The 20158-nt window shown below is 46.2% G+C and overlaps 1 protein-coding gene across 3 annotated transcripts in view; it reads right to left on the minus strand.

Moving 5' to 3' along the window:
- Window positions 1–2666: 2666 nt before the first annotated feature.
- Window positions 2667–20158, minus strand: part of LOC119974774 (myeloperoxidase-like) — a 66151-nt gene continuing 48659 nt past the window's right edge. For all 3 annotated transcript variants that reach the window (XM_038813993.1, XM_038813994.1, XM_038813992.1), the window contains 5 exons: window positions 16487–16657; window positions 13097–13334; window positions 11929–12134; window positions 4049–4210; window positions 2667–3088 (listed from right to left, as the gene is read on the minus strand). In XM_038813993.1, the coding sequence (XP_038669921.1) occupies window positions 3066–3088; window positions 4049–4210; window positions 11929–12134; window positions 13097–13334; window positions 16487–16657 (800 nt within the window). In that variant the 3' untranslated portion in view covers window positions 2667–3065. The remainder of the gene's footprint in view (window positions 3089–4048; window positions 4211–11928; window positions 12135–13096; window positions 13335–16486; window positions 16658–20158) is intronic.

The following is a 20158-nucleotide window of genomic DNA, read 5'->3' on the forward strand; positions in this document are numbered from 1 at the left end:
AGCTCGCAGCTCTAGCTGGCGATATGACCCCCCCCACACTTCCGGGTCAGAATCCACACATGTGCACGGCGGCGGCCTCCAGCAGCCGTGCCGTGCTCGATGGCGAACCCAGCCCGCGGACCTGGACTGGCAAAATAGTGCCCCACATTGACCGCTCGCACACCCCGGACCGCCCGTACATATTTCCCCCAGCCCCGAATGAAGCCCCCCTACCCACTGATCAGCCCTCCCCCGACTGTAGCGGCCCTAGACTGAGTCCGCAGCTGCCACGCGAGGATCACGGACTGTGGAACCATGTTACAACCGCGCTGTCGGGAATTCGGCCGGTCGGCAACGGAACATCGCGGGGCGGGACTCAGGCTCGGCATACAATTTGTGGGGAGGGCGGAGAATTGCAAAACAGGGTAGCAGGGTAGCATGGTGGTTAGCATAAATGCTTCACAGCTCCAGGGTCCCAGGTTCGATTCCCGGCTGGGTCACTGTCTGTGTGGAGTCTGCACGTCCTCCCCCTGTGTGCGTGGGTTTCCTCCGGGTGCTCCGGTTTCCTCCCACAGTCCAAAGATGTGCGGGTTAGGTGGATTGGCCATGCTAAATTGCCCGTAGTGTCCTAATAAAAGTAAGGTTAAGGGGGGGTTGTTGGGTTACGGGTATAGGGTGGATACGTGGGTTTGAGTAGGGTGATCATGGCTCGGCACAACATTGAGGGCCGAAGGGCCTGTTCTGTGCTGTACTGTTCTATGTTCTATGTAGGCGCCGGTCCCGATTTTGTGCAAGGAAACGGATTCTCTGCCCAGTCGCCGAATGCGATTTTGCCACCAGGGGGCAGAGAATCCAGACCAAGTTACTTGGTTAAATCGGCAGAAGAAGAGTTTATATCTAAAGAGGGAATATTATTGCTCGAGCACGGAGTACAGTTCTAGGCACATGGTATTTGGAAGGACTTTACTGCCATTGACATGATAGCGAGGGCAGTGCAAAGATCACCCTGAGTATCGGGAATTTAAGTTAGGAGGAAAAGTTAAGTGGCGTTGCAAAACAGAGAAACTTTGAGATTCTTTTGTCAAAATGTCAGGTATTCCTTTTCCAGGACGATTGATTATTTACCATCCTGATCCTAGGTCCCCCGGCCCATTTTCCTATGTGGGACATTTGTATGTGTACAGATTCGGCTCCACGCACAGCAACTCTCAAAGAAATGGAGCACACCTTAACTGAGGCACAGGGTTTTACAGACCATGGAGCTAATTCACTGCCCAGCCTCAACAGAATTGAGACTGATAATAAGTAAGCTTTTGGGGGGCCTGAGGAGAGACAGAAAATGTCCAGTAAAGAATGTTACCCCTCCCAAGGGGCATCAGTAATCCAGAATTCTGCCAGTTTTTCATCTAAATTATGGAAAATGAGAGGGAGAATAACACGGAAAATCATCCCCATTGTGCAACAGATCTGAAAAGCTGAGTGAATGGAGACGGAGGCAAGAAGGGGTTTTGCCTGTTATTGCACAGGGAAATCGGCTGGAAGGTTTGATGTTTCTGAATAGCTAATGGCTTTATCACACCTGAGCCACATTGGCGTGAGCACAGACATTAACGTATGATGTTTAGTTTTGAAAAGATGACTGTTAAGCCATATCTACGATTAGAAGGCTGGGCATATGAATCTTGACTGACAAGTCAGGACTGCCTGCCTCAGAGCAACTGGTATTGGTCAGATATTGAAAACTATTTCTATCAGTGTATTCTATACATTATTACAGTCACAAAATTATACTCTGTATCTTTCTGGCACTTCCACTCTGCCTCACAATAAAATACCTTGAACATAATAAGGCCCTTCACAGGAGAACATAAAACAAAATGTGACACTGAGCGATATTGGGCCAGGTGGTCAAATGCTTGATCAACGAGAAATGCCTTGAGGGTAGCCATAAAAGATGAAAGAAAGCTAAAGAAACAGAGGGATTTGTGGAGGGACTTCCAGAGCTCAAGGCCTTGGCTGCAGAAGGCAATTTAATTGATTCCTATGTCAATTCCAATCCACAAATGAAACACCCATGAATTTTAGAAACAACACAAAAGGAACAATTATCCAGAACATGTGTACAAAGCCTTCAAAGTTATTTCAAGATATACTGGGTGACATTTGGGAAGTATAACTTCTGCAATGGCAACTGGTGTAGATTCAGGACGAGTTCTGTTCAGTTTTCAACATGGAAGAACTGTTATGAGTGCAGATACCTCAGCGGGCTGCATGCCTGTTAACTAGGCGTGTTAATTACAGCTCAATAATGCCATAATGTCACAATTGGGCAAGTAAAAGACGCAGGTCCCAAGAATTACCCCCATCTTGAATTGAACCCGCCCCATCAGTGTTATTCAGCACCATATGCTAAACAACTAGGCTAACAGGCCCTGATTAGGGAAATAGGGTAGGACAGGACAACGGAGGATTATGGAAATAAGGATGAGAATCTTAATTTCAAGATGTTGTTCAACCAGGAGCCAATGTATGTCAATGAGCATAGGAGAGATAGGTGAATGGAACTTGATGCGAGTAAGGGTGTGGAAAGCAGGGTTTTGGATGAGCTCATGCTTGCAGACTAATTGGTGTTTACACATTAATAGTCTGGCACAAATAGAAATTCTGTATCTCAAGCAATCAGCACGGGCGTAAAGGCTGCAGGCATTTTTATTGGTTAATTATGAAACAGGGTTACATTGCATTTCAGAACAGCAAGCAAGTGTAATCAGCATGCTGAATGGATAGTGATTTATACATTCTCCACTCATGGCATCAGTGGCCATCTCAATATAATCCGACAACTTTCCAGTCCAGAAACAAAAATCATTATTCAATTTCATCTCACCAATAAGCCTCTGAACATCAGCAATGTTTGGAGGGAAGTTGCATCTAGTGTTCAAAAGGTGAGCTGATGTGGTTGAAGATTGACTGTGGGATCTTGTCCTCTAAACCTGGGTAGTGCTGAAATGGAATGGGAGTGTGGGGCCTGGAAGGCCCTACATTTACTTAGAAATTTCTTCTTTTCAGATCTAAGCAGTGAAGAATCATATTTCCTTTGTTGAAGCATCTGCAGGATAAAACCAAAAATTACAATGAATCACAAGAGTGGAAAAAGAGGAAGTCACTGCATAAACACATTCATGGTAATTCCCTCTGATTCAATTTCTTGTGAAATTAGAAACATGATTCAAACGCATGTGCCAGAAACACCAGTCAGAGGGCACTGCCTTAAGCTTTTTAATATCTCGAGACAGCCTCCAGCAGAATTAATCTTTCCATTGAAGAGGAGAGCAGAGACTCAATTTCAGGGGCTACTTAACCCATGTTATGCATCATGTGCACTCTGGTTACTTGGAATGAGGTCATGTCATGGGGACATACCAGTGTCAAGGCCAAAACTGAGCCATCGTATTGACCTGGCACATTACATCCAGGCTCAACTCGGTCTTAATGGGAAGAGTACGTCTGTGGTGCATTCTGTTGATCCAGCACTTGATTAAGTTTGGGGGGGGGGGGGGGGGGTGGAGTCAAGGGGAGAGGGCAGGGAGCTGGCTGAGAAGGGGTTAATATTGGGTCACGGTGGCCCCACTGATATGAAAAAGATCAGAGGGTAATTTATGGGACAGTGTAGGGGGAGCCTCCTCTCTGTCTAATCGATAGGCTCACTGGTCTGATAGTATTTCATGCTGACACGGGGCGCTAAACATCAGCATCCACCATTGCAAAAAGCAGGAGGACAAACCAATATTTAACAAATAAAAGTGCATTTACAAACGATTGGCTGTTGACTCGTTTCCCATTAGCCTGCTTTGATTGAACCTGTGTCTTATTACAAGCCCAGGACTGATTAGAGTTGATTTTGGAGAAAATTAGCCATGTGTAGGTCCCGAGCAGACATATAACGTGTCTCACATATGAAGGAAATGAAGTGCTAACTATTGAATAAGCTTGTAATGCAATTTGATATCACCAAAGGAGATATGAGCATTTTATTAGTGTTACAAAGTTACTGATTTTCAGCACTGACCTGTACAGGCAGGTGGTGCAGTGTCCCACTGTCCATTACTTAGACAGGTTATCGTATCCTCGCCCATCAGTTTGAATCCAGACTCGCAGGTGTACCTGACCGAGAAGCTACAGATCGAAAAATGGGCATGTTCGACGACAGGGACAGAGGTGCAGAGGGTCACTGTAAAGGGAAAAAAATCTAATTATTGGCCAGAGTTCGAGTAAAAGCACAGTGTCAAATTTCTGATCCCAAAACGTAACAGTGCTGAAATTCTGAGGAGGTTTCAGTGGTTAAAGCAACGACGAGGAGCAAGTACAACTTCTGCAAAATGTACGTCAAAAAGGCTTGAATAAAAAAATTCATTAAGAAACATAGAATCATAGATTCATACAGTATAGAAGGAGGCCATTCAGCCCATCATACTAATGCCAGCTCTTTAATAGAGGTTCCCAATTAGTCCATATCCTCTCCTCTTTCTCCAGATATCTACAACTTTCTCTCCTTCAAGTATTTGTCCAGTGCTCTTCTGGAAATTTCTATTGCATCTTTTTCAACATCCTTTCAAGCAATGCATTGTAATAGCTCACCCTGTCAAAAGAATTCTCACCCCCATCTCTGGCTCTAAATCTGTAGCCTCTGGTGATATTTTCTACCTTTAGAAGCAGTTCCTCTTTATTTGCCATCAAACCCTCTAAAACAGGGGTGGGCAAACTACGGCCCGCGGGCCGCATGCGGCCCGCCAAAGGTATTTCTGCGGCCCACCAAGTCATTAAAAAAAAAAAAAAAAAATTTTAAAAAAAAATTTTTTTTTTTTTTTTTTTTAAATTTTTTTTAAAGGTTAATGGGTGGGGGGGCTGTTGGGTTACTTACTGGTATAGGGTGGATACGTTGACTTGAGTAGGGTGATCATTGCTTGGCACAACGTCGAGGGCCGAAGGGCCTGTTCTGTGCTGTACTGTTCTATGTTCTATATGAGGCGCCCACAATCATAACCGGGTGAAGTAATTATTTTACTTAATATACTATGCGGCCCTTTGTGAATTGTGAATTTCTGAATGCGGCCCTTGCACGGAAAAGTTTGCCCACCCCTGCTCTAAAATGTATAATAGCACTTTCTTTGGCTATTTCTGCTCTAACCAGAGCAACCTTAACTTCTCTGGACTATCTGTATAATGAAGTCTTGCATACCTTGTACCATTCTGGTAAATCTCTTCTGCATCCTCTCCGAGGCCTCGTCATCCTTCCCAACATATGGGGCGCGATTCTCCGCAAATGCGGCGAGTCGTAAAGGCTGCCGTGAAACTGGCCGTGTTTCAAGGCAGCCTCCGTGCCCCCTCCCGGGACCCGATTTCCCCCCCCCCGGGCGGGGCTAGCAGCGGGGCCCCGTGAACCACGGCATCGCGGCCTTAGCGACCGTCGCTAAGTCCGCGCGCCAAGCGTCACGCCGGCTGACGCGCACGATGACGTCAGCCGCGCATGCGCGGATTGGACGGCTCCAACCCGCGCATGCGCGGGGCCGTCATCTCCCTCGGCCGCCCTGCAGACTGATCCTGTGGGGCGGCGGAAGGAGAAAGAGTGCGTCCGTTATGGACGCACTGCCCGCGATTGGTGCCCACCGATCGCGGGCCCATTCCCCCCTTGGCACGGCCGTGGTACTGCTGTGCCAATCGGGACCCTGGATGCCCAGAATGGGCATGTTGTGGCCGCTTTTATGACGGCAGCAAGCAGGTGTGTTTGCTGCCGTAAAAACGGCAGTAAAGGCCTGGGATCTCGGCCCATCGGCCTGGGGAGAATCGCTGTTCGCCGTAAAAATTGGCGAGCAGCGATTCGTGTCGTGGGGCGGCCGTGGGCGGGGGGGAGAATCGCGCCCATGGTGCCTAACTGGCCACAACCCTCCAGTTGAGATATCTGAGCAGATCAGCTGCAATTTAATCGCTACAGTCCTCATCACTCCAGTGTTTACTGATCTACATTAGCTCCTGATAAAGAAACTGGTCAATTTTAACATTTTCATCCTTGTTTTCAAAACCCTACAGATCTCCTCCCCTTCTTCTGTAATCTCCTCCAGCTCTACAACTCATTTGAGCTATCGCTACATCTCTAATCCTGGCCTCTTTCTGATTTGAATCATTCCATCATTGAAGGCCATGCCTGTCATTGTCAAGGTTCTGGAAACCCCTCCCTCAACTTTTCTTCATCTCTAAGAAATTCCTTAAAACTTATAGTAGCAAGGTGTAGGGCAGAGTTTGGTCCGTCTTATTAAGGCTATTAGTAGCCTTAGGCAGCTGAACATTCAATATTTATTAACCACTAAAAACTGCATAAATAGATACAGTAAAGGTTCAAGCTAGGAGCTGTCTCAACATAACCGTGTATGAGTACGAAAGTGCCACATTTTATATATTTTTTGCATTAAAAATGCTATTAAAACCTGTGTTAAGATGCACACAGACAGTATGACTGCTAGAGCTGTGATTAAAGGGTCATAAAAGTGAGCTAACTATTGGTTTGCAGATGAAATGTTCTGCTAATAGATAATAAGAACCATTTACTTGTTTACATTTAGCTAGTTAATGGAATAGTATTCACATTTGAAGAACTCCTGGAGTGTGGATAATTTAGGAGGGATTTTGTGTTTGGTCCTGGTTAAACAAATCAAGGGACATCTTGTAAGAAGAGGCAAAAGAATGCCTTATGCTTTGGGTACAGATAGTGTAGTTGATGGGAGGAACCAGTCTGTCTGTAATGGCAATTGGCCCTAGTCCTCTTATCTTAAAATAAGTATTTTAGTTTGGTCCTGAAAGGTTTTCTCTCCAAATATTCTGCACAGAGAAAAGCAAGTAGAAACCTGGTTGTTAACTTTATTCAAGAGTGGTATTTGAAATATATTGGTTTCCTTAAGTGGAATATAGTAGCAGGTATAAGAAGTTAATGGGCGGGATTGTCCGATCCCACACCGCGTCAGAGAATCGTCAGGGGGGTACGAAAACCGCGATGCCGCTCCGATGCCGGGCCGCCGATTCTACGGCGACCAGAGAATCGGTGGCAATGGCACTGGCGCTGTCGCCGCGGCGCAATCGGGGACCACTTAATGCGCTCACCCCCCCGCCGATTCTCCGCGTTCGATGGGCCGAATGCCCGCCGGGTTTGGCCGAGTCCTGCTGCCGTTGTTCGCGTGTGGTGCTACCCGGCGGGACCTCAACGTCTAGCTGCGCGGGCCGTCCTGGTTGGGGGGGGGGGTGACCGACCCCGAGGGGTGCCTCCACAGTGGCCAGGCCCGCGATCGGGGGCTACCAATCAGTGGGCGGGTAATTCCAGGGGGGGCCTATGTTCCTCCATGCCGGGCCCCTGTCGGGCTCTGCCATGATGCGTGGGGGACCGGCGCGGAGACGGCAACCCACGCGCATGAGCGGATTTGCGCCTGCCATGGCGCACATGCGCCAACCTACGCCAGCCATGCTGGGGCATGTATCAGCAGCTGGAGCTGTGTGAAGCGCTCCATTGCCGTGCTGGCCCCTTGTGTAGCGCAGGGTCGCTGCTCCTAGTGGCCAAATGATGCCATCGTAAAGCGCTCCAGCATTTACAATGGCGTCAACACGTAGCCCCATTATCGGAGAATCCTGCCCAAGATTTTCCCTTTTATTTAAATGTAACTGTTACCTATAAAGCTATTTCTTTGTTGTTAATGTGGTTAATTCTGTGTTTAAATTAAAGTTTGCTTGAACATAAAAGATACCTATGGGTCAGTATTATCACTCCGAGGGTGCAGAACATTTTCTCATAGTTTTTCAAATGCAAATAGTTAGGTTTTCGGTCAGGATCCAAACACTGTCCAACACGAAACTGACACATTAGTGTGGGTCATGCCGCATTGGTGGGGACAGAAACGGAGTTAACATAGATGGTTGCGACCTTTCGTCAGAATGGGAAAAAGTTGGAAATAAACAAGTGAAATGGGTGGGAGGGGGTGGGGGGAGCAGGTGAAAAATAGAACAAAAAAGAAGGTTTAAGATAATGTTGCAGACATGGAGATTAAATGATGAGAGTTGGTGGTGTGAGGCCAAAGGTCATGGTGGTGAAACAAGTAAAGAAAAGAAAGATGTGTCCAGAGGAAACATGATCAAAAGAAGTGCAAGAAGGAAAATGGGAAGAGAAAGGAAACAAAATGGGAGTTGAGATTACAGTCTAAAATTGTTAAAATAGGGCAGCACGGCGGCGCAGTGGGTTAGCACTGCTGCATCGCGGCGCCGAGGTCCCAGGTTCGACCCCGGCTCTGGGTCACTGACTGCGTGGAGTTTGCACATTCTCCCCGTGTTTGCGTGGGCTTCGCCCCCACAACCCAAAGATATGCTGGATGGATGGACTGGCCACATAAAATTGCCCATTAATTGGAAAAAAATGAATTGGATACTCTAAATTTTTTTTTTATTGTTAAACTCGATGCTGAGACTGGAAGGCTGTTAAGTGTCTAATCAAAAAATGAGATGCCATCTTCAAGCATGCATTGAGTTTCATTGGTACATCGCAGGAGACTGAGGACAGAGAGGTCAGTGGGAGAGAAAAGTGGCAAATTAAACAAACTCAACCAGAAGCTCGAGTCCATGCCTACTGTCTGAGCAGAGTTATCTCACAAAGTGGTCGGCCAAAAAGGACAGCAAAATTGAATTGTCATGTCAAACTTACATGATGCATTGCAAATGAGATCTCCTATCTGTCCAATTTGCATATCATAATGGTTTTTGTGAACATCAGACCTTTGCTGCATTGTTCTATTTGATCATCAAACTAACAACCAACTTTTACCCTCACCAGATGTGTTGATTTTTCTACTTTTACACTCTCCAGCGAAGGTTCTCTAATTCTTTTCTCACACTTTTTCTTTGTGCCAGCAGCTCAGAAACATTTAGTTCAGATAAAATAAACCAGGAAAAACCTGACATGGGAAATGATAAATAGACCATGACAGGAAGTGAGAACTAAATCCAAGATGCTACAAAAATAATTTAAAAAAACAAAATGAAAGGCTCTGTATCTAAATGCACGTCTTTAAAACAAAACAGATGAACCGATAACCGTAAATAGAAACCAGTAAGTATGATCTGAAATCCATTACAGAAGCATGGCTACAGGATAACATAGATTGCAACCTGAATATTGAAGGGTACGTGAGATTTAGGAAGACAGGAAGTTAGGAACATGTGTAGACATGGCTCTGTTAATTAATGACCTTCGAGAGGGATGACCTAAGTTCAGGAAACCAGAATGTCGAAGCAATTTGGCTTGAGATGAGAAAGGATAAAGTCAAGAGGTCATGGATACAGGCCCCCTAATTGTAACTACACAGTAGGACAGAGTGTAAAAGAAGAGATAACAAGAGCTTGTCAGAAAGGTACAGCAATAATCATGGGGAATGTTAATCTATATATAGATTGGAGAAATCAGGGGTAAAGACAGCATAGATGAAGAATTCATAGCATGTTATCAGGATAGTTTCTGAGAACAGCAATTCTGGAGCCAACCAGGACAAGCAATACTAGAGCTGGTATTGGCGATGTGATAGGATTAATTGATGACCTCATAGTGAAAACATGCCTAGGTAGCAGTGATCATAACATGATTGAATTTTACATTCAGTTTGAGGGGGAAAAAAGCACGGCTAAGACTAGCGCTTTAAACTTAAATGAGGGCAATTGTGAAGGCATGAAAGTGGAGCTAGCTGAAGTAAACTGGTAAATGTGCCCAAATGAGTAATCAATAGATGTTCAGATAAACAAAATAGACACATTCCAATGAGAAAGAAAAATTCCAAGAGGAAAAATTCCATCACCTGCGGTTCATTAAAAATTTAAAGACAGTATTAAACTTAAAGAAAAAGCATATATTTGTGCAAAGACAAGTGGCAGGTCAGAAGATTGGAAAGAACATCAAATAGTGATTGATAAGGAGGGAAAAGCTAGTGAACAAGATAAAGCTAGTCAGTAATGTAGAAATGAACAGTAAGAGTTTCTATAAATATTTTAAAAATAATTAACAGCGTGCACATTGGTCCTATAGAAAATGCATCTGGGGAAATGAAAATGGAAAGTAGGGCGATAGCGGATGAATGAAAGAGGTACTTTGCATCTGTCTTCACTACAGAGGACACAAGTAATATCCCAGAAATAGCTGTATTTCAGGAAATGGAAGGTGAAGAGGAACTCAGGAAAATTACAATCACCAGGTAAGTGGTAATGAGCAAATTGTTGGTTATGCAGGCTGTCAAATACCTTGGTCCAGATGGACTTCACCTGAAGGTCTTGAAAGAACTGGCTAATGAGATTGATGCATTGCTTTCAATTTTCCAAAAATCCCTAGATTCGGGAAAGATTCCATTAGATTGGAAGCTAGCAAATATAACTCCTTCATTAAAAAAGGGAGGGAGATGGAAACCAGGAAAATACAGGCCAGTTAGCCTAACATCTGTCACAGAGAAAATGTTAGAAGCCATTAGTAAAGATGTCATAGTAGGGCGCTTGGAAAAATTCAAGCCAATCAGGCAAAGTCAGTATGGTTTTGTGCAAGGAAAACCATGTTCAACCATTTATTGGAGTTCTTTGATGGAGTCAGATGTGCTGTGGATACAGGAGAACCAGTAGATGCACTGTACTTTCAGAAGACATTTGAGAAGGTGCCACGTCAAAGGTTATTGCATAAAATAAAAGCTCATAGTGTAGAAGGTAACATATTGATATGGATTAAATATTGACTAGCTAACAGGAAACAGAAAGTTGGCATAAAATAGTTATTTTTATCATTGGCAAGATGTGACAACTGGTGTGCCACAAGGATCAGTTCTGGGGCCTGAACTTTTAACAAATGACTGAAGACATGATTGATAGATTTTCTGATGACACAAGGAGGATATAAAGGGACACAGATAGGTTAAGTGAGTGGGCAAAAAAAAATCTGACAAATGGAGTACAATGTGGGCAAATATGAAAATGTCCATTTTGGCAGAAAGAATAAAAAAGCTTATTATCTAAATGGTGAGAGATTGCAGAGCTCTGAGGTGCAGAGGGACCTGGATGTCCTACTTCATGAATCACAAAAGGCTAGTACAGGTTCAGCAAGAAATTAAGAATGTTAATCAAATGCTATCATTCGTTGTGACGGGAATTGAATACAAAAGGAGAGAGGTTATGCTTCAGTTGTACAGGACACGGGTGAGACCACATCTCGAGTATTATGTATATTAATGGTCTTCTTATTTAAGGAAAGTTGTGAATGCGTCAGAAGCAATTCAGAGAAGATTTACTCAACTAATACAAAGAATTGTTGGGTTGCCTTATGAGGACAGGTTGTAGAGGTTAGATTTGTATCCACCAGAGTTTGGAAGATTATGAGGTGACCTGATCCTGAGGAGAACTGACAGGGTGAATTTCGAAAGGATGTTTTCTCTCATCAGAGAATTTAGAACTAGGGGTCACTGTTTAAAAAGAGAGGGTCGCTTATTTGAGACAAAGATGAGGAAAAATAGAACTCTCTTCCTCAAAAGGCAGTCAAAGCAGACTCGTTGAATATTTTTAACGCAGAGCTAGATAGATTCTTGATTAGGTAAGGTAAAGTTGCCATTGTTCCAGATGACCAGAAGCTGCTTTCCTCTTTGAGGGGGAGAGCTGACTGGTGGTGATTGAACCTTAGGATCACCACACCTTACCTGAGGGAAAAGGTTAAGAAGGTTAACCTCTTGATTAACAAAAGGGTGAAAGGCTATCAGGGCTAGGCAGGAATGTAGGGTTGAAGTTTCAATCAGATCAGCCATGGTCTTAGTGAAAGGCGGAGCAGGCTCGAGGGGCTGTATGGCCTACTCCTGTTCTTAATTTGTCATGTTCATATAATTCTACCCCAGGATACTGTACCTTCCATGTTCTCCTTCCAGGCACTGAGGTCTATGTGTGGAATCTGAGAACACCTGACATACTCTTCTGGGTATGGTCTAAACCTAAATGCGTCTTGAGGGAGCTCTTCAATCCTGGTGTTATCACAGATTACGCTGGAGAGTGAGACTTGCTTCAGAGCTTGCTGCTGGTTGACAGTAAAAACATTTTTGTTTTCCCACCAGAATCTGAAAGGGAGAGCGGAATGTCAGATTGCAACATTAGGCAAATCTGGGACTCTGATGTGTGACAGAGGTCAGACTGCTCTTAATACTGCTCAATGGGAAATTACAATTTAATGGAGCCCCCCCCCCCCCCCCCCCCACCAGTGTTTCCTCAGCAGAGGTGCATCAGAAACATATTTACACCACATCTGCCACATGGTTGATGACTATTTGGAGATGTTTCCTTCCTTATTGATGTCTTAGTGGGAAAAAAAATCATCCCACATGGGCACTTAAGGCAAAGAGAGCAAAAGATCCCAGTCCCTGCAGATCTCAGTCAGGAAAAATAGAACACTTAACCTTGCCAAGCCTTGTTGTACAGAGAGGAAAATTAAGCAGGATTTCTACTCCTGATCACAGTGCAGTAACCTATGCTGCTAAGAAACCATGTGCAGGCCTCATCTAAGGACCGGTGTGGGCTCAGCACGATGACCAAAGACAAATGACCCGCAATAATGAACCTTCAGGAGCGAAACATTCATTCTCGTGAAGAAATTAGTATAGTTTTTCAAGCTGTATGTTTCCTCCAATAACATTGTTCCACTTATAACTTTTGTGCCAAAAGAAGCTGCAAAGTGAATGCCAGATGCTTCCCCCCCCCCCCCCCCCCCCCCCCCCCCCCCCCCAAGGTCATTGGCTCGTCAATAAACAGCTCAAGACCAGGTCAGGATAAGCCAAAGGAGAAACTCAGCATGGTCAGGAAGTCAGCAGGTTCTTCTCCCACATTTTAATCTGAATTGGGCCAAATATTGTCAAAAAAATCATTACCCTTCAATGGAGGAGCTTTATTGTTGCTCTTTAATAGGACTTAGGCCTGCTTGAGCCTAAGCCTCTGACTGGGAGCCATCTTTCCTCTGCATAAGCAAGTGAGTTGTCTAACTTTCAAAAACACCTATTGATTTTCATGCATATAAGTAATCTCTTACCTGTCCCCATCCCGCAGGTTTTTGAACTGCTGTCCTGCCAAGCAGGCAAACAGTGGGCCCAACTTGCCACCATTCACAGCTGGCTCAGACACTCCTGCAAGCCATGGCTCAATGTTATCAGGAGTTCCGTACAGCTCAATCAAGTTCCTTGCCAGGCTTGCGTTTCTAAGGACGGCTGTGAGCTGCTTCACGTTCTTGGGTTCAGGAAGACCACAGAACCTCCTCCAAGCATTGTAACCTTAATTTAGATTAGAGAGAAGGGAAACAATTCAATGATTCTTTGGCTCTCCAGGTTTTCTCTCCCAATCCCTGCCCCCATGCCGGGGCCCTCACAAGCTTATCCCAGTGGTCATTTATGTGTGAGCTCAGCCAGGTAGTCATTTCAACCACAAAGGGCTGAATGCTGTATTCTACCAATAACCAGATAGTCTTTTCCCACAGGATTGCAGTCAGAAACAGGAAGCCCAGTTGATTCCCCCCTCCGTGACCCAGGAACCAATTGTAACTTCTCCAACTACCCATTAACTGAAGCAGAGTGATGCAGCACAGACCAAGGATGAGCTCTGGGACCTCCTTCATTTATATCACTGCACCATATGGTAAATTATTCACTAAGATGTTGAGGGTTTATTCAGGTTATTTGGTGATTGTGGCAAAATACCAAGTATTACTCACACAGAGGTTGCAGAATGTCAGTGATAGAAAACACCAGGGATGGGCACATTGACTTCATCACTGGTTTCCTCGCTCATTCACACCAATGCCAAACGCCAAGTGGCTGCCAAGTTCTTTCCAACCCAAGTTCCCCGCTGTCAATTTTTCTAATCCTGAATTATCAAATAGAACTGGCAGGGGTTTGCCAACTGATAATGCTCACCCAAAGCCTGAGACAGTGCTTGTCGTGGACAGGGGGGTCTCAGGAAATAACAGAATTTCACTAAATTGGGATTCTTACTCTAAAGCTGACGATAAAACTCATTACCATCTCGGTGTCCATGGACATAGATCCCTGAAAGTTGCCACCCAGGTTGATAGGGTTGTTAAGAAGGCGTACGGTGTGTTAGCTTTTATTGACAGAGGGATTGAGTTTCGGAGCCATGAGGTCATGTTGCAGCCGTACAAAACTCTGGTGTGGCCGCATTTGGAGTAATGCGTGCAATTCTGGTCGCCGTATTATAGGAAGGATGTGGAAGTATTGGAAAGGGTGCAGAGGAGATTTACCAGAATGTTGCCTGGTATGGAGGGAAGATCTTATGAAGGAAGGCTGAGGGACTTGAGGCTGTTTTCGTGAGAGAGAAGAAGGTTAAGAGGTGACTTAATTGAAGCATACAAGATGATCAAAGGATTAGATAGGGTGGACAGTGAGAGCCTTTTTTCCTCGGATGGTGATGGCTAGCACGAGGGGACATAGCTTTAAATTGAGGGGAGATAGATACAGGACAGATGTCAGAGGTAGGTTCTTTACTCAGAGAATAGTAAGGGCGTGGAATGCCCTGCCTGCAACAGTAGTGGACTCGCCAACACTAAGGGCGTTCAAATGGTTATTGGATAGACATATGGATGATAAGGGAATAGTGTAGATGGGCTTTAGAGTGGTTTCACAGGTCGGCACAACATCGAGGGCCGAAGGGCCTGTACTGCGCTGTAATGTTCTATGTACAAGACATCGAATTCTAGGAGAGAAATTATGCCCACATCAATAATACTCAGACTTATTTTTAAAAAGGTGATCCTCTGCTAGTGTAATTGATTATTTTGTGATCATTCTTTAATAATTAAAGCCTTCTTTTAGTAACAATGCCTGGGTGCAATTTTTTCCAGAGTCATGTAGGCTGCACAGTCCTTTCCAAATGGCAGACAGGACCCTGATCCAGAAGTCTCATCCCCATTTCTGGTGGATCCGATTTCTGCTTGTTGCTGAAGGGGGGCGGGGATGGGGGCAGGGTGTGAAGCACACAGGAGTGAATTATACATTAGTTGGGCCGTTTAAACTCAGTACACAAGACAAGCTAGCCTGATTTTCACTCCAGCCCCGGTGGTTGCCTCCAAACTGCTTCTGGAGTTTGATTCCATCCTGCACTCCAGGAGCGAAAATCACTTCATTTGGGGCTCTCTCTCCTGAGGTGGATGCACTGAGCTGGGAAATTTCCCGACTTGAGTTAGCTGGATTGAAAATCTGGCCTCTGATCCCAAGAAGGTAATGGTGTTCCCAGCACTCAGTATTCTTAAAGTGGGAACTTCCTGTGGCGTCATGTAGGAGGAGGTCGCACGTTGGGTGGCTCCTGATCAAGGCTTGATTTTTTTTAGAATTTAATGCTCTGTCCCGGGGCAATTCTTTGTTAAATAAGTGCAGGAAGACAAATGGAAGGAGGGGGGTGTCCAAAACCCAAAGGAAAGCCGCCGTGAAGAAGGGGGCGAGTGAAGGTTGGCCGTCGAGCGAGAGGGTTACCTTGGCAACTGGAAGGATGGCAGAGGTTGGGTCGCTGGGTGGGGCCGCACTGTTTACAGCAGAAAAGATGACAAAGGTGACGGCTTTGGAACTTGAAAAACAGTTCGCAAAGCACATGGCGGTGATGAAGGAGAAGATGATGGCAGCATTGAAGGTGCTAGTGGAGGAGGGGAATGCCCAGGTGAAGGAGGCAGGTCCTGAGTTGGGAGAAGCAGAAGTGAGAGGTGCAGTGGCCTGGAGTTGGTATACGCATATACACCAGGACTTTACTGTGGAGATGGCGAGCAGGCGGGCGGCCTTCGGCCGAGTGAAGATGGCACTGTATAACAACACTGTTTGTTGTATTGTACCCAGTTGAGGGTGACCTACAATTCCAAAGACTTTTATTTTGAGACGGTGGAAGCAGCTTGTGTGAAGGCAGAAGGAATGGGGCAGAAGTGAGAAATGAGACTAAGGGTAAAGGGCAGGTGTTGGATTGTATTTGTTTTACTTGCATGTCTTATATGTGCTAAATGAGTTGAAGTTGCCAATTTGGACAAGGTAGGAGTTTGGATTTTCTTTTGCAATGATGGCTCTTTGAGGTTTGTGTGTTGAAGGGGATTGCTTTGTTTTTCTGGGACCAGGCAGGGGGAGGTGAAGCTTTAGCTTTAATTGTACCTTTGTAGCCACAAAGTCTAGCTGCCTTTAAAACCAGGATTTTTAAAAGTATTACAGCAACAATCAGATACATGCCCTAACCCAGGCTTTTAACGATTACTGCGGCAGCTACATACAATACAATATATATCTGAAATTCCTACATTCATCACACGTGTGTGAATCTGTATGTACGGCTGCATATGTGCACGTATCTGTAAATCTGTATGTTGGACTGTATAGAAGTGTCTGGATGTACATGAGAGAGTTTGTGAGCTTCGGCAAGTCCGAGCATTTCCCAATACCTGGGAGACCATGATCCCGGGATCGTTGCAAGTTTAATGAGGCTAAGTCCAGTGGTAAACGACTTGTCAACTCAAACAAATGTTTCCGCAGTTCATCGACGATCATCCGATTTTGTGTTTGCCGTTTAGCCGGATTAGCTAGTAGCCCCCGAAGAATTGGTTCAATTCCACCTGAAAGGATAAAATATGGTTTGGTTAATATTCTTCCTGTTTCTTTTCCTCTTTATCTTTCATACAGTTTATTTTCTTACCTTCCATTTCCATCGTTGGGAAGCCCATAAAGTTAAAAAACAATTGACACCTTTCTTTTGATAAAGCATGTTTACTGATATCACCTGGGACTATCCCCTTTCAAAGCCACTCCCGTGTTAACACAAATAGCTCCAAATGTACAGTATCAAATTTGCATCTGTATCTCAAAGAATTACTTCAAGAGTTTGGAGTCCTGTCAGTGTAAAGTGGGTGATGCAGGTTGGCTGTCTTCTCCCAAGCCCAAAAGTGAAGACATTGTGCATGGTTCCCGCATGTCCATAAATGATTGGTGCCTGTATTGGGAAGCATACACATGCACTTCAGTGCATAAACACGCTCAGATACAGACAAGCACACTCTCACCAAAAAAAAACATTCTCATGTGCAAGCACACAGATTCAGAAACACACAGGCACATAGGGATGAATTTTACATCACCCGCCAATGCATTTGAATGCAGCCGGCACGTATAAGCCACCTACAAGCTGTCCCCAAATTAGGGTGGGGGGGGTGGGTGGGATATGGTAAGGTGTCAGGCAATTCACCCACTATTGAGGCCCTGAAGTAAGCATTTAATGGCAACTTAAAGGTTTCTTTCTGCCTCCATTGTAATATTTTGGTCTGGGGTTGACTAAAGATTTATCTGGAGTATCAGAAAAAGCTCAACACTGGGACAATTAGAAGAAGCAATTCTCCAGATGAAGACACACTTCAAAATGTACAAGAAGGACCAAAAGGAGGTAATTACTTTACACTAAACAGTAGGGGCCATTAGGATAACATGCAAACACTTAAGGAGCATTATCTGGGTCCCAATTGGAGACAAAGCAAGGGAGGCAGCACAGTAAACTTAAGACCATCATGGTTGGCTGTCTGGCTGGAAACGGGGAGTACCCCCTTTGCGGGGGGAGGTGGGGGGGGTAGGCATCCACTGTGCCCATCAGGGGCAATCCCTCCGCTCCAGAATGTACGACCCCTTTGTCCCCTCCCCCTCATTCTCTCCAAACTGATTTCCCCACCCCTCCCCGCTGCTTGGGAAATGGTGCGTTTGACCGGCCGATGGAGGTGGATCGAGCCCACAGGCACTGATGCGCAAGTCCCAGGGGAGGGAGAGTCGCCGAGGGCGATGGCGGTACGATTGCATCTGTTCCTGGATAAGGAATATATCAAGAGGTGGGCCAGGCAATGCACCAGGTAAGGGGTCGAGATTCATGTTTTCCAGGACCTGGGGGCAGAGCTGGTGAAAAAGAGGGCAAGCTTTAATAAGGTTGACCCTGTACAAGAAGGGCGTTAAGTTTGGTCTACTGCACCCGGCTCGCATGGGTGACCTATGGGGGCCAGGAACTGTGCATTGGCTCGGCAGAGGAGGCAGTGGACTTCATGAAGGAGAATGGACAGTCAGGAGAAGGAGGGCCTAGAACTTTGATGGAAGAGAAGTGGAGTGCTAGTATTGTACCTTGACAAACTTTGGGTTCTTGGTGTTCGAGTTTCTTACGTTTTTTTCATTTTTCTGTTTTGTTTGGGGTTAGGCTGGTTTGCAGTTCTTTGTTAAGGGTTGAGGGGTGGGTCTTTGTGTTCGAACCTTGGAAGGGATTGTTTGTTTGTTTTTACTTCTTGCCTTTGTTTCGATTCTTTGCACTAAGAGCAGGGGGGAGGGGAATTATTGGGGAGGGGTAAGATGCAAGGCGCCATGGGCGGGGGCTACCAGGCTAGCTGGGCTGGCTAGTTCACGGAAGCAAAGTGGGGGGTGAGCTGAAGATCAATTGGGGGGGGTTGGTTGGGTGGGGGGGGGGGAAGAATTATACTGCTGACAGGGAGGGTACTCTAAAAGTGGAGATGGTTGCCCAAGGACGGGCCAGGGGAGGTGCGGGACATGGGCCGAAGACTGGCCTAGGAGAGGCTATGATTGATTGGCAGGAAAGGGGGGGGACACGGGGTGTGTGCCCCCCCCCCCCCCCCCCGACCAAGCTGGTCATGTGGAATGGTCGGGGACTGAATGGGCCAGTCAAAACGGCTCGTGTGTTCGCGGATTTGAGGCAACTGAAGGCAGGCGTGGCCATGTTGCAGGAGACACATCTGAAGATGGGGGGCCAGATTAGGTTAAGGAAGGGAAGGGAATGGCCGTGGTATTGGTAAATATAAATGTCCGAAATTGGGATGACGTTCAGATGGGTACTGGGGAAGATACCGGAACTAGATTCACATCGACTATGGGGGGAGATCTGAAAAGGTTCCTTGACCCAAGGTTGGACCAGTCAAGTTCTAGGTCTGGGAAGGTATCAGCTATGGCAAAGGAGCTCCGGGGGTTCATGGAGCACAGGAGGGGGGGGGGGGGGGGGGGGGGGGGGGGAGAGGCCAAGGAGTAATAAATACTCGTTCTACTCCCATGTGCATAAGGTGTATTCCTGGATATAATTTTTCGTAATGGATAAGATGCTGCTGGCTGGTGGTAAATGCTGAATATTTAGCAATAGGGTGTCAGACCACGCCCCTCAGGGTGGACTTGTAAGTTAGGAAAGGAAAGGCTCAGCGCCCGCAATGGAGGTTGGATGTATGGCTGCTCGCGAAGGAGGCGTGTGAGCGGGTGAGGGAGGCCATTCGGCGATATATAAGGACCAATGATACGGGTGAGGTTTCGGCTGGGTGGTTTGGGACGAACTGAAGGCGGTTATCAGGGGGAATTCATCTAAATTCGGGCCCAAAATGAGAAGGCTGAGTGGGTGGAGTGGACAGACCGGTAGGCAAGATTTTACAGGTGGACAGGAGGTATGCGGAGTCTCCGGATGACAGGCTTTTGAAAGAGCATCAGAGACTGCAGCTACAATTTGGGCTCCTGTCCACAGGTAAGCACAGTAAGAAGTCTTAAAACACCAGTGCCGGGATTCTCTCCTACCCGGCGGGGTGGGGGGTCCCGGCGTGGCGTGAACCACTCTGGCGTCAGGCCGCCCGGAAGTCTCCGCACCTTTGGGGGCCAAGCCCTCACATTGAGGGGCTAGGCCCGCGCCAGAGTGGTTCCCGCTCCGCCGGCTGGCGTCAACAGCCTTTGGCGCCACGTGCCGCGATTCCTGCCCCCGCCAAATCTCTGGTGGCGGAGAATTCGGGACATGGCGGGGGCGGGATTGACGCCGGCCCCGGGCGGTTCTCCGACCCGGCGGGGGGTCGGAGCATCCCGCCCCAGGTTAGAGTCCAAAAGGTTTGTTTCAAACACTAGCTATCGGAGCACTGATTCAAATTGACGTTGTCTATATATATGTTTCTGGAACATACCTCTTCATTCACCTGTGGAAGGAGCCATGCTCCGAAAGCTAGTGTTTGAAACAAACCTGTTGGGCTTTAACCTGGTGTTGTAAGACTTCTTACTGTGCTCACCCCAGTCCAACACCGGCATCTCCACATCATGTCCACAGGTAAGGCAGTGGG

Source organism: Scyliorhinus canicula, chromosome 12, assembly GCF_902713615.1.
Source record: "Scyliorhinus canicula chromosome 12, sScyCan1.1, whole genome shotgun sequence".
Classification (NCBI taxonomy): Eukaryota; Metazoa; Chordata; class Chondrichthyes; order Carcharhiniformes; family Scyliorhinidae; genus Scyliorhinus; species Scyliorhinus canicula.